Source organism: Bos indicus x Bos taurus, chromosome 18 (genome assembly GCF_003369695.1).
Source record: "Bos indicus x Bos taurus breed Angus x Brahman F1 hybrid chromosome 18, Bos_hybrid_MaternalHap_v2.0, whole genome shotgun sequence".
Lineage (NCBI taxonomy): Eukaryota > Metazoa > Chordata > Mammalia > Artiodactyla > Bovidae > Bos > Bos indicus x Bos taurus.
Genome location: NC_040093.1, coordinates 7,914,325 through 7,928,706, shown reverse-complemented (window position 1 = coordinate 7,928,706; position 14,382 = coordinate 7,914,325). Strand labels below are relative to the sequence as shown.

General features: G+C 43.4%; 1 protein-coding gene across 1 annotated transcript in view; it reads left to right on the top strand.

Moving 5' to 3' along the window:
- Positions 1-14,382, top strand: part of LOC113875845 (zinc finger protein 236-like) — a 40,789-nt gene that overhangs the window by 6,685 nt on the left and 19,722 nt on the right. Inside the window, exons 5-10 of the mRNA XM_027514510.1 lie at positions 1,300-2,639; positions 8,638-8,733; positions 9,047-9,173; positions 9,438-9,530; positions 11,540-13,059; positions 13,242-13,316. Of these exons, the coding sequence (XP_027370311.1) occupies positions 1,300-2,639; positions 8,638-8,733; positions 9,047-9,173; positions 9,438-9,530; positions 11,540-12,834 (2,951 nt within the window). The 3' untranslated portion in view covers positions 12,835-13,059; positions 13,242-13,316. The remainder of the gene's footprint in view (positions 1-1,299; positions 2,640-8,637; positions 8,734-9,046; positions 9,174-9,437; positions 9,531-11,539; positions 13,060-13,241; positions 13,317-14,382) is intronic.

The following is a 14,382-nucleotide window of genomic DNA, read 5'->3' as shown; positions in this document are numbered from 1 at the left end:
CTGGGTTGGAAAGAGCCCTGGAGAAGGAAATGGCAACCCACTCCAACCCACTGGGAAATTCCATGGACAGAGGAGCTTGCTGGGCTGCAGTCCGTGAGATTGCAAAGAGTTGGATACAACTGAGCAACTAACACACACACAAACACAGCAGTTGAAAAAACAGACCTAGAGCTTTTGTTCTAAGAGGATGAGACATGAATTTAATCAAAATTTATAATAAATAATATGTCTAGGTGGTGAAAAGTGCTGTGATGAAATTAAGTTGCCTAATGGACCAGTGTGAGCCAGGGCTCCTCCTTTAGGAAAGGGAGCAGCTCTCTGAGGTGCAGATTGTAACTTAGATGTGCTTGCAGTTATCTGCTGTATAATTTTCTTTCTTTTTTCCCCTTCTTTTTAAAAATTTTTTGCCGAAAGACATGTGGAATCTTACTCAGATGCTAAAGAATCTGCCTGCAATGCGGGAGACCTGGGTTTGATCCCTGGGTTGGGAAGATGCCCTGGAGAAGGGAATGGCAACCCATTCCAGAATTCTGGCCTAGAGAATTCTATGGTCAGAGGAACCTGGCAGGCTCCAGTCCATGTGGTCGCAAAAGAGTTGAACACAGCTGAGCAACTAACATACCGGGGATTGAACCTAAGCCTCCTGTACTGGAAGCAAAGAGGCTTAATGGCTAAACTGCTAGGGAAGTCCCTGTGTCATTCTCTTCATTGCCCTCATGCCAACAACAACACTGGATCCATAGGGAGGCCTGTCTTCCTCCAAATTGAGCCAGATTTCCTCCACCTCTCTCCCTCTCCATCACTCCTTCCCACCAGTTTTCACAGCCTGTAGCTGTTTTCCTCATGTTCTGTCTCTGCCCCACGAAGTGGTTTTATCCCGCTACAGCATGGGCTCTGTACACCTGTGAATGTGTTTGTGACTCCCCAACACTAGCACCATTCCTGGTCCACCATGGTCAGCAGTCAGGATCTGTGGACTGGATGAGTCCATATCACAATGTGGATAAGGTGCCCTGCAACCTCTGGGCTCCTTCTCACAGAACATTCTTGTATTTTACAGTCTCTGCATGTCTGCAAGGCTATTGTTTAGAAGGTATTCAAATCTGTACTTTTTCATTGTGAATTATCCAGCCCTGTGTTTTACACTAACTACTTTTTCCTTTTGACTGGTATGTGGCACTGTTCCAGTGTGCAGGGAACATTAAACATAGAATTTTATTTACACTTATAAAAACATCTCCATAAAGATTCCTCACATCAAGGTATTTTTAGGAAATTCATTTTTCTTCTCTTTCCTAGAAGTCTGGAAATTTGATGACCACCTGCTGGAGTACTTACAAAATGAGAGCATGGAGAAGAGACTAGAACAATGGCATGAACAGAACCCACTAGAAAATGCTGTTCATCAGAGCATAACTCATTTTCTGCTCAGGCAGCATCATGATGTGTTTGACTTACATGATAAATGTATGAAGTCAAATTTAACTTTACTTTCTCAAAACCTCAGCTATGAAATAAAGAGCTCCAATGAGCTTATTGGAGATGAGAAATCCTGTCGCCATGCTGACAGTGAACAGTTTCATCCTGAAATTAAATTCCCCCAAAGCCAAAAACTCATCAGCTCCAAATCCCCACTCAATGAGCATCAGAAAACTAAAAAAACAGAGAAGCCTCATGTATGTGGTGAATGTGGGAAAGCTTTCATCAAAAAGTCTTGGCTCACTGATCATCAGATAATTCACACAGGAGAGAAGCCCCATCGATGTAATCTTTGTGACAAAGCATTCTCTAGAAAATTCATGCTCACTGAACATCAGAGAACACACACAGGAGAGAAACCTTACCAGTGCACTGATTGTGGCAAAGCCTTCCTCAAGAAATCACGGCTCAATATACATCAGAAAACCCACACCGGAGAGAAACGGTATATCTGCAGTGACTGTGGAAAGGGCTTCATCCAGAAGGGAAATCTCATTGTCCATCAGCGAATTCACACAGGTGAGAAACCTTACACATGCAATGAATGTGGAAAAGGCTTCATCCAGAAGACCTGCCTCATTGCCCATCAGAGATTTCACACGGGAAAGACTCCTTTTGTGTGTAGTGAGTGTGGAAAATCCTGTTCCCAGAAGTCAGGTCTCATTAAACATCAAAGAATTCACACAGGAGAGAAACCCTTTGAATGCAGTGACTGTGGGAAAGCCTTCACTACAAAGCAAAAGCTCATTGTCCATCAAAGGACTCACACGGGAGAGAGACCTTATACCTGCAATGAGTGTGGGAAAGCTTTTGCCTACATGTCTTGCCTTGGTAAACATAAGAAAATACACACAAGAGAGAAACCTGGAGATGCAATCAAGGGGGAGAATCCTGCCTCACAGACAAGTGATGCCATGCGGGAGAAGAGCCTTGTTAACCTGGTGGCTGTGCAGGTGCCTTCCATGGCCCTTCAGCCGTCAGTCAACATCAGTGGACTCCTAGCAAATAGGAACGTCCTCATAACGGGACCACCCGTGGGCAGGTGTGCACCCGCAGGAGATGACAGAGGGTCTGCAGAAGACAGAACCCTTAAGAACGCAGTGAGCATGGTTGTGCCTTCGGTGGTCAATTATGTTTTATTTTGTGTCACAGAAAACCCCTAGGAAAAAAACTCAAGACATACTATGTGTAAAAGTTAGAAATCATTGAGCAAAAATTTCTAGGTCAAATGGTGGCTGAAAAGTTTATACTGAGAGAAACTGTATAAATGCTGAGACCAGGAACCCATGATATACTCATCCAGTTAAATATATGCGTTGATACTGAGGCATAATCTGATGTTAATCCAAACACAAACACATCAATTGTTCTGTTGTGTCAGTTGAATGAAGGAAGGAAGCCTGAGTCCAACTAAGTGGAAGAAATAAGTAGGTGAAGTTTTTAAGCATACAATTTGTATGTGGAAGGTTCCTGTGAACAAACAGGGCTAATACTGGTTTGGTGGGCTATGGGCTATGTATATGTGTGTGTGTATATATATATCAGTTCTGTTTCTCCAGGGCAAGGTGAAGGATTGACTGAAAACTGGGATGTCTACCTTAAACTCTAAGAAATTTTATATTATGCAGAGGGATTTAGATCGAGCCAGTTTGCTTGAGTCTTAGATTGAGTCATTTTATTCATTTACTGAGTATTTGTTGAGTACTTCCCTTTTTATTGGGTCCCGTCCTAGTAGCTGAGGATACAGTGGTGATTAAGCCCATGAAAAAACCCGTGGTCTCCTAGAGAGAGCTTTGAGGTAACTATTATTTTTAAGTAGTACATCAGCTAATCTGTTAATAGTAAGAGGATGTAAATACATACACTAAACGAAATAGATATTTTCATAGTTCCTTCCAGTTAACATAATAGAAGACCATCACTTGCATAGCATATAGAAACAGAAATTCATTTCTCACAGTTCTGGAAGCTACAAAGTCCCAGATTAAGGGGCCTACAGATTTAGTATCTCCCATCCAAGTACTAAGCAGGCCTGATCCTCTGAGCTTTTCAGCTCAAATGAGATCAGCACATTCAGGGTATTACAGCTATAGACAGACTTGGTATCTAATGAGGGCTCCTGGTTCATAGAAGATGGTCATCCCATTGTATCCTCATGTTGGGGAAAGGGCAAAGCGGGGGTGGGTTCTCTTCTATAAAGGCACTATTCCCAATCATGAGGGCTCCACTCTTTGGACCCAGTTGCCTCTTAAATGCCCACTTCTTAATACCATTCTATTTTGTTTTTAATATTTTAATTTTATTGGAATATGGTTGATTTACAATGCTGTGTTAGTTTCAAGTGTACAGCAAAGGATTCAGTTATACATATACATGATTACCTGGTGGCTCAGACAGTAAAAAATCTACTGCTATGCAGGAGGCCCAGGTTCAATCCCTGAATCGGGAATTTCCCTTGGAGGAGAGCAGCAACCCACTCTAGTATTCTTGCCTGGAGTATCCCATGGACAGAGGAGCCTGGTGGGCTACAGTACAGTCCACCGGGGTGGCACAGACTCAGACACAACTGAAGCGAGATAGCACACATGCATGGATGCTTTGGTAATAATGAGGGAGGTTCCCCATCCCAAGCTTTTCTGGATATAATTTGAACTAAGACTTAAGTACTAACGGGAGTTAGTACTTAATATAGGTAACTAGAGAATATTCCAGGACTGTTTCTAGTGATTGTATTTGACAGCCTTCCTGCCTCAGATTCTCTGAGAAACTTAATGCAAATATCCTAGCCATGTCCCCCAGCTCTGAAACCAGAACCTTTGGGGCTACAATTGAGGACCCCTCATTTTTAACAACGGCCTGAGGCATACTTAATTTTGATGTTCTTTGCCCTAAATTTTGGGTTACTGTCCCCATCACCACGCTCACATTATGGTGGGATGGATTCAAGTCGAGCTTTTTCCATCGACTCCACACCATTAATGGCCTCACTTCTGGCGGCCTTTTCCCCAGCCCCCACCCCCAGTCACAACTTGGGTAGTCCCTGCTGCTCTTTGCCCTGTTAATGGCCAGCCCCATACTGTACAGCTCCTGGAAATTGTTTTCTGTTCTAAAAAAACAGCTTCCTGCAAACTATTTCCCTCCGTGGTGTCCGTTTACCAGATGTATTGTTTTCCCTTTCTGGGAGTGCATCTCCGCTGCCAATTGGACGATTGAACTCTTACCTTTCTGTTTGGATTTTTTTTTTTTTTTTAAATACAAAGTGGATAATACACACCGTGGCCTTTTACTTCCCTCCCTAGCAGGCTTGAAAGCACCTTAGTCTGCATCAGTTTTGTCTTGGGAAGCCTGAGACTGAAAATGTACCTATTTTCTGCAAGAATCGAAGTGCCAGGAAATGAGAGAAGTTCAGTGGCTTCTCCCCCTCCAGGCATCCCCAGCTTCTGGGGCACAAACGCGTCCCTTGGTATTCTGTACGTCAGGTGTGCCAACATGGCTGCTCCCAAGGGGCCGCGGTGAGCTGGGCGCAGACATATTGCTTCTCTAGGACGTACCGGAAGTCGGGGCCTCAGCTCCTACACGCCCCAGATCCACCTCGGCTTCCGTAGACAGTTCTGGAGGTCAAAGCAGTTCGCGGAAGCACGACGCTGTTTAGGCGGATGGTCAGTCTGAGGAATATCAGGTTAGCATGCAATTTTTGTCACTGGAATTTGTTGTTGTTGTTACAGTGGTGGTATTTTTTCTTCCAGGGTGATAGAGGACTTCGTGCCGTCTGGACCCATGAGATTATTGCCAGAGGGCAGAGGGGGAGGGTAGAAATGCCGAGGTGGTTGTATTTAAGGGGAACCAGGTGGGTACCGGATTTGTGGAGAACCAGAAGTGGAGTTTGTCTGTGGTTTGGATTGGGAGCGTGTCCTGTGAATCAGTGTAATTAGATTGTGTAGAGATCAATACTCTTCCAGTTGTCAGACCTTGGGGTTTTGTAGATTACTTGGCTTGCAAGGTGTACATGTGTTGAAGAAACCAGTAATGGAGAAACCAAGCACCGCACTCTGAGTTGGAGAACTCAGGTTTACTAAGCAGGTGGGCCCAGAGGAGTTAACACTTCCAAGCTCTGAGCCATAAACAAGGGGTTTATAGAGTTTTTATAGACAGACTATAGTAGGCAACATTAGCTGCTAATGCTAAGCTGCTAAGTCACTTCAGCTGCTAATAGGGTGGTTTAAACTAAGGGGTTTCGCGCGCGCGGGAACAGCGGTCAAGACGGGGAGGGGGATGCCTGACCTTTACAGGGACAGGCATGATTAAGCAGGATTGCAGGGGCCGGGCAATTGCAAAGAGCTGGACAAGGGTAAGTGAGATAAGCTCCAGTTCCTAGTATTGTAAATCCCCACTTCCTGAGACTACGTGACCTGTGATCCAAACTTTGCAAGGAGCAAGCAGAGGCAGAACAAGCAGGAGGTTATGTAAAATTTTAACTTTTCCTCTTCGGTGACTACGATCGCAGTATTGGATTCAGGTTAGGGATTTAATTCGGGGCTCAGTGGTGGGCGGGGACTGGGTCATCACATGAGGGTGTCTGGCCCAGGTTTTGGGTTAATAAGGAAGTGTGTAGTGTAGTCAGTATCCGGTACAGAGAGATGTGTGATGGTTGAAGAGTTGGACGCCAAGGATGGTTGTGTTGGTAGTTGAGTTGAGGTTCCAGTTTCTGCTGGTGCGACAGAAGACTGTACATCCCAGGGCAGTAGTTCCAAACCATCTGTATTTTAGCTTTTTTTGTGTGTGTTTTTCTTTTTAAATTTGCTGAAGTATAGTTGATTTACAATGATAGGTTAATTTCTACTGTACAGCAAGGTGATTCAGTTACACACATATATATACATTCTCCTTGATATTAATTTCCATTATGATTTATGACAGGACATTGAATATAGTTCCTTGTGCTGTACTGTAGGACCTGGTTTAGCTTTTAATCGAGGAGTTGACTACAGGACGAGAGGCTGAACCAGCAAAGCCAATCTGTTTTTGTACCGCCTGTGCTGCTTTCACATAGCAAAGGCAGAATATAGTCGTGACAGATATTCTGGACTGCAAATTTGAAAATCTGTCTGGTCTTTTTTGCAGAAAATATTTGTCAACACCTGCACTCACCTCCTAATATCGGTATATTGCAACAGCACCATTACTTACCTCCCTGACATACGTGAACGTTAGCATACATTATTTGGTAACAGAATCTTCTTTTTGTTTAATCATCTGGCAAGGTGACCTTTGGCAAGGCCACCCATATCCCAGTTTACTAGGAAGTCCTGGCTGGTCTTAGTCAATCGTGTATTTCAAGTTCCCATTGCCAGTGATTGAGTTAGTACTAAGAAATGAGCTTGGGCATTTCTAACCAGCTATGTATGTAGATGTCCTTTGGGGTTTCTAGGGGAGCATTTTTTCTTTCAAATAAGTATCATTTCATGTTGATAATGATATTGCTGAAAAATATCGGCCCAATTTTCTAATGTTAACTTATTCTTCCGCATTTTTCTTTATGGTGTTATAATTATTTATTCCTCATTATAGTTTATTTAGTTTTTTCTGTTTTCAACTGTGTATATTTATACAGCACATCTTCTTTATCTGTTCATCTCTTGAAGGACACTTGGGTTGCATCTGTGTCTTGGCTATTATATTTTAGTTCTGCTGTGAACATTGGGATGCCTGTATCTTTTCAAATTAGAGTTTTCTCCACATCATGCTTTTTTTTTTTTTTTTTTAAATGTCAGGGTCAATATTTGTGAGAATCATTCATGTTTTTGCACATAGGTATACTTTTTTTCCCCCCTGTGTAACAGGGTCAGGCAAATATTAAATATCCACATAGTAAATATTTTGGGGTTTCCATGCCACCATTCTCTCACATATACTTCTTTATTTTTGTTTTATAGCCCTTGAGAAATGTAAAAGGCATTTTTAGCTTGAAGCTGAGCAAAGACTGTACTTTTCCAATATTATTCTGTTGTTTGAATATATGATTTTCCGACTATTTATGAAATGTGTGTTGTTTACATTTTGGTTTATTATGAATAATGTTACTATGGAAATTCATGACAGTGTTCTCTTGTTCAACCCAGATTTTTGGAGGGATGTTATTTCTTAGATGTGTTCCTCAGAGTGAAGTTGCTTCTGGCTTGAACATGTGGAGATGCAGGAAGAGTGACCCTCCTGTAGGGGGCACGCCTCACCCTTCCACACATACCCTGTCTTGGGAACCTCTTCCATCTACCTGTTCCTCAGTTATAAAGTTATTTATGTTTTTTTTAAAATAAATATAGAACCTAAAATATATATCTGAGTTTTATGAGGTGTTCTAGCATCTAGGTTCTGTTATTTCCCTCTTCTGATAGCGCCACAGTCTATGTGCTTTAAGAGAATTGTTAGTGTGCATTATGACACTGAAGAGTATGTACCACATATAATTTTTGTTTGTCAAATTCTTGTTAATTTGTACTTTTGTGCTTTCTTCTGGACAATATAGTAGTTTTAGAGCACTTCAAATTTAATTATGTATGATTATTTTGTATTTTAATTTTTATGTATTTGAAACCTCCTAAGATATTACCATTATTGCTTATAAGAAAGCGTTTCTGGTTTGACCAGTGCATTGGTTTTCAAAATGAGTGCACGTGCTCAAGGGGCATATAAGAACATTTGACGAGGTCCCTGAGTACACATGGTTTAAAGGAAACAGTGCTCAGGACCTCTCCTGCCATGTGGTCCCTTTTGTATACAGAGCCACTTGTGATTCTCATGCCCCTGAGGCCTGCTGCTGTGATGGATCTCGATTCCCTCATCTCCTTTGACTGTCACACCACTTCAAGTTCACAGAATAAAAGAATATATCACCAGCACAGTGAGAAGCTTAGACTTCTTGGCCAGAGGAATAAACTCTTCTGGGCCAGCAAACGAAGGGACACTTAGCAATGCTGTGGGTCTTGGGCTAAGATGAGCACCCAGGAGCAGCGATAGCATCCGAGCCCAGAGAAAATGTACCCTCAGCTTGAATTTTCTCCTCCACCCAAGGTCCTGAGTCCCCAGGAGTGAAATAATCAGTTGAAGGAGGAAGAAGTTACAGATTTGGTGGCAGCATTTTCTTGGGATATGCTTGGTTGAAGACAAGTTTCAGAACAGAAATTGAGAGCAGATCCACGAGACACATCAACGGTACCAGGTGTTTTCAGAGAACAGAAGAAAATGATCCAGGCCCAGGTGACTTTTGATTTGTTTTATTCTTTCCTTTGTTCCCTAATGGATTTTTAGAGGCCTGTAAAAAATCACTTTCATTATTCCATAAAGTATAAATTTGTGTATCTTTTCATGTCATATATATATGTGTGTGTATATACATACACATATATTAGAGAATATTGTATTCAGCATTTGCTTCTTTAATGATACATTAAAATAAAAACCCTACTGGATATTTCAGTGCAGCCTGTAAAGTGGAAATGAGCAGAACACCCTTAACATTTCTTCCATATCATCAAGATGACATCATCATCACACACCTCTCTTCTTACAGGAAACCCTCACATTTGACGATGTGGCCGTGGACTTCACGTGGGAGGAGTGGCAGCTCCTGGCCCCTGCTCAGAAGGCCCTGTACAGGGATGTGATGCTGGAGAACTATAGCAACCTGGTGTCTGCCGGTGAGGATGGCTCCCTTGGGTCACTGACCAGGTCCCCAGTCAGTGGCCTTTCCTTTCCAGCTTCTGAGAACTCTGGAGCATCTGTGATGCTCGGTGTCCTATCTGGCCCAAGAGAAGTGGGTGTATTCTCTCTTCTCCTGTGAGAAAAGCCTTGACTCTGTAGGTTGTGAAATTGTTTTGGCCTCACATGTAGCATTCTGCCGTGTTCACAGACCCCAGGGCAAACTCACTGGGCCTAAATAGTCTGTCATTTCCCATGAACAGGTTTTCAAGCAAGCACACCAGAGGTACTCTCCAAATTGGATCAAGGAGAACCATGGATGATGGATGATGAAATCCACTGTCGAACCCATTCAGGTGAGTGAGAGACCAGCAGGGTGACAGGCCGTGGAAATGACAGTCAGAGAAGAGCCACAGCTGCGAGGGGATTGGAGGCTCTGTCCATCTGTCTCCTGATGTTATGCTCCCCCAGGCAAGATACTGGATGGAGTTAGCCATTCACTTCTCCAGGGTTCTCCCCAACCCAAGGATTGAACCTGCGTCACTTATATCTTCTGAATTGGCAGGTGGATTCTTTAATGCTAAAGCCACCTGGGAAGCCCTAACTTTTGCCTACTTCCAGTTAATTCCTTTGTGTATGTACTAGTTTTGAACTTTCTTCTCATTTGTTGTAGACCTTAACATTGTATTCCTGAAGGCTTTCATTTCTTTCCCCTCATATCCTGATAACATTAAGTCCCAGGTAACCATGTTCCCTGTTATGACATAAAAATTCTCCTTTCTGTGATCATCATGACATATCGTCTTATTCCCAGAGATTTCTGTCTTATTCCTAAACCTCCCAGTCTGTTTCATATGTGGGACTGCTTCCTTGATTCCTTCCTCTATGAATTTTTTTGATAATCTATTGTAAACTGGGATGTTATAGCAGCTGAGAAAACTAATAGCCTGAGAGCTTTCATTCTAAGAGGATGAGACATAAGTTTAATCAAAATCTAAAATAAATAATATGACCAGGGGGTGAAAACAGCTGTGATGGAATTAAATTGTGTCATGGACCACTGTGAGCTGGGGCTCCTCTTTTAGGAAAGGGAGCAGCTTTCTGGGATGTAGGATGTAACTTAGATGTGGTTGCAGTTCTCTGCTGTGTCATTTTCTGTTTTTTTTTTTTTCCTTAAAATTTTTTTTTTGGCCATATGACATATGGGATCTTACTCAGATGGTAAGGAATCTGCTTGTGATGCTGGAATGATCCCCTGGAGACGGAAATGGCTACCTACTCCTGTATTCTTGCCTGGAGAATTCTATGGACAGAGAAACCTGGTGGGCTACAGTCCACGGGGTCGCAAAGAGTCATGGACATGACTGAGCAACTCACACACGGTGGATTGAACCCGAGCCCCCTGTACTGGAGGCGCAGTGTCTTAACTGCTAAACCACCAGGGAAGTCGCTGTATCATTTTCTTCATTCCCCCTTCCAGCAACCCCAGTGCTGGATCCACAGGGAGGCCTATCTTCCTCCAAATTGAGCCTGGATTTCCTCCACCCCTCTCCCTCTTCATTGCTCCTTCCCACCAGTTTTCACAACTTACAGCTGTCTTCTTCGTGTCCTGTCTCTGCCCTGTGAAGTGGTTTGACCCCACTACAGCATAGGCTCTGTGCACCTGAGGAGTACGTTTGTGACTCCCCAACACTAGCACCATTCCTGGTCCACTGTGGACATCAGTCAAGACCTGTGGACTGAATGAGTCCATCTGTCACAATGTAGATGAGGTGGCCCTGCAGCCTGCAGTCTCCTGCTCACAGGAGATTGCTTGTACAGTATTTAGACAGTTATCAAATCTGTCTTTATTCATTATGACTCTTTTTCCCCCCCAGCATATGAAGAATATTAAACACAGAGCTTTATTTACACTCATACTGTAGGCTCATCACTAAAAAGACATCTCACATCGAAGTATTGTAAAAAATACCTCTATTCTGGGACTCCCCTGGTGGTCCATGGGTTGGGACTGTGCACTTCCGCTGCAGAGGTGCAGGTTTGATCTCTGGTTGGGGAACTAAGATCCCACGTGTGTATTAGTTGCTCAGTCCTGACTGACTCTTGGCGACCCCATGGACTGCAGCCTGCCAGGCCTCTCTGTCCATGGGATTCTCCTGGCAAGAATACTGGAGTTAGCTGCCATTTGCTTTTCCAGATATTCCCAACCCGGGGATCACACTGGCGTCTCCTGCATTGCAGGCAAGTTCTCTACCACTGAGCCATCAGGGAAGCCCCAAGATCTCACATGCCACAAGGAAAAAAAAAAACACCTTTTATTCCAGATCTAAAAGATAGAGGAATTCATTCTTCTTTTCTTTCCTAGAAGTCTGGAAAGTTGATGGCCACCTGCTGGAACACTTACAAAAGAAGAGAGTTGAGAAAAGACTAGAACAATGGCTTGAACAGAACCCACTGGACAATTCTGGTCATCAGAGCAGAGCTCTGTTCAGGCACAATCATGATGTGTTTGACTTACATGGAAGAAGCGTGACATCAAATTCAAGTTTACTCTCCGAGAGTCTGAACTGTGAAATAAAGAGAGCTGCTGAGCCTCCTGCAGATGGGAAATCCTGCCCCTATGCTGACAGGGAACCATTTCATCCTGAACTCCTCAGCACTAAGTCCCAACTCATGGAGCATCAGCACACTAAACAAATGAAGAAGTCTCATGTGTGCAGTGAATGTGGGAAAGCATTCGTCAAGAAGTCTTGGCTTGCTGATCATCAGAATCTTCACACAGGAGAGAAGCCCCATCGATGTAACCTCTGTGGGAAAGCCTTCTTCAGAAAGTTCCAGCTCACTGAGCACCAGAGGATGCACATGGGGGACAAACCTTACGAGTGCACCGACTGTGGCAAAACCTTCCTCAAGAAATCAGGGCTCAATGTGCACCAGAGAACCCACACGGGAGAGAAACCATTTATTTGCAGTGAGTGTGGCAAGGGCTTCATCCAGAAGGGAAACCTCGTGGTCCATCTGCGGATCCACACAGGCGAGAAACCTTACACGTGCACCGAGTGTGGGAAAGGCTTCACCCAGAAGACGTGTCTCATGGCACACCAGCGGATTCACACTGGCACGAGTCCCTTTGTGTGTGGCGAGTGTGGGAAGACGCTTTCCCAGAAAATGGGTCTCATCAAGCACCAGAGGACTCACACGGGAGAGAAGCCCTTTGAATGCAGCCACTGTGGGAAGGGCTTTATTGAGAAGCCACAGCTCGTGATACACCAGAGGATCCACACGGGGGAGAAACCCTACAGATGCAGCAAGTGTGGGAAATCATTCAGAGGGAAGTCAGTCCTCAATAAACACCTGAAAACTCACTCAGTCAAGAAACTCCCTCCCTCAGTGAAGTCCCCCCAGAGCAGTGTCGTTCTCCAGGAGAAAAACCTGAACACAGTGACAATGCACCTGCCTCCTCTGGCCCCTCAGTTGCCAGTCGGCATCAGTGGGCTCCTGGCTAACAGGAGCACGGTCTTAGTGGGACAGCCTGTGACCCGATGGTTACCCACTGGAGACAACAGGGGCCTGGCCCAGGAGAGGACCCTTATGAACTCAGTGAATGTGGTCGTGCCTTCAGTGGTCAATTACATTTTATTTTATGTCACCGGAAACTAGTAGGAAAAAACAAAACACATTGAGGAAAAGGGTTGAGCAAAAATTTCTAGCTCAGACGGTGGCTGAAAGTATACACCGTAAGAAATTGTATGAGTGTGGAGACTGGACGGGCATAATGTTCTCATCCAGTTAAATATATGCATTGGTACAGAGGAATAATCTCATGTTAACCCAACAGATACACTTCAGTTGTTCTACTGTGCTGAATAAATGAAGGAAGGTAAGGTAAGGTGTGCGTTGTTAGCCATGTCTGACTCTTTGTGACCCCATAGACTGTAGCCCCCCAGGTTCCTCTGTCCATGGGATTTCCCAGGCAAGAATACTGGAGTGGGTTGCCATTTCCTTCTCCAGGGGATCTTACTGACCCAGGAATCGAACCCACGTCTCCTGTGTTTTCTACATTGCAGGCGTATTCTTTATCTGCTGAACCATTAGGAAAGCAAATGAAGGAAGCCTGAATTCAACTAAATGGAAGAAATGAGGTGAATTTTTAAGCATATAATGTGTATGTGGAAAAAGCACAAAAGGGCTAATACTGAGTTGGTGGCATATGGGGTGTGTTGGTATCAATTCAGTTACCCCCAGCCAAGGTGAAGTGTGAATTCAAAACCAGGATGTCGTCCTTTAAACCTGGTAAAGTTGATTTTGCCAAGGGAGACTTGGCAAGCAACAGCCTTAGGTTGAGTCAGTCTGTTCATTACAGAGTATTTGGCAAATACTTCCTTGATACCTGGTTCAATCCTAGAAGCTGAGGAGATTGTGGTGATCAAAACAAAGAAAACCCATGGTCTCCTGGAGATACCATTGAGGTGGTAGGATTATCTTCAAGTGTCTATCTCAGTGTATCTCTACACTCAAGTTAATTTAGCGAGAGGTTGTAAGTGTTTCTAATAAATGTAATAGACGTGGAGTAATTGGCTCAAGGGAAAAAGAAAATTTACTGTTGAAGGAGCACCTCATTTGGGGGATTGGGGAAGGACTTAATGGTATTTAAGCACCATAGAACACAAGTAGATTTTTTTAAAATTTATTTTCTTGACATACAATGTTGTGTTCATTTTTGCTGTATGGTAAAGTGATTCAGGTATACAAATATATACATTCTTTTTCATATTCTTATCCATTATGGTTTAATCCCAGGATAATATAGAGCCCTGTCCTATACAGGAGGACCATTGTTTCAAATAAATTATTTTTGAAATGCTTATTTCTTACCTCTACCAAGGAGATAATAAATTCCTTAATTTTAGTGAATTTCCTTAAATTTCAATGTTTAAAAAAATGGAAGACCAGTAAGATGAAAAAAACCAGTTTCTCAGTTGCAGTGGCAGCATTTCAAGTGCTTAACAGTCATGTGACTCCTGGCACTAGATCAAACTGGACAGCACAGACAGCAAAATGGTCAGAGCGGGGTGGGCTGCTCCATCATCATTTCCTCCTACCGGAGAGTAGAGTGCTGATGTTCATGATTTTCTGTTTCCCAGCAGAGAGGGTGGAAAAAACACTCAAAACCCTTATCATATATAGATTTGGAATGTGAATGAATAA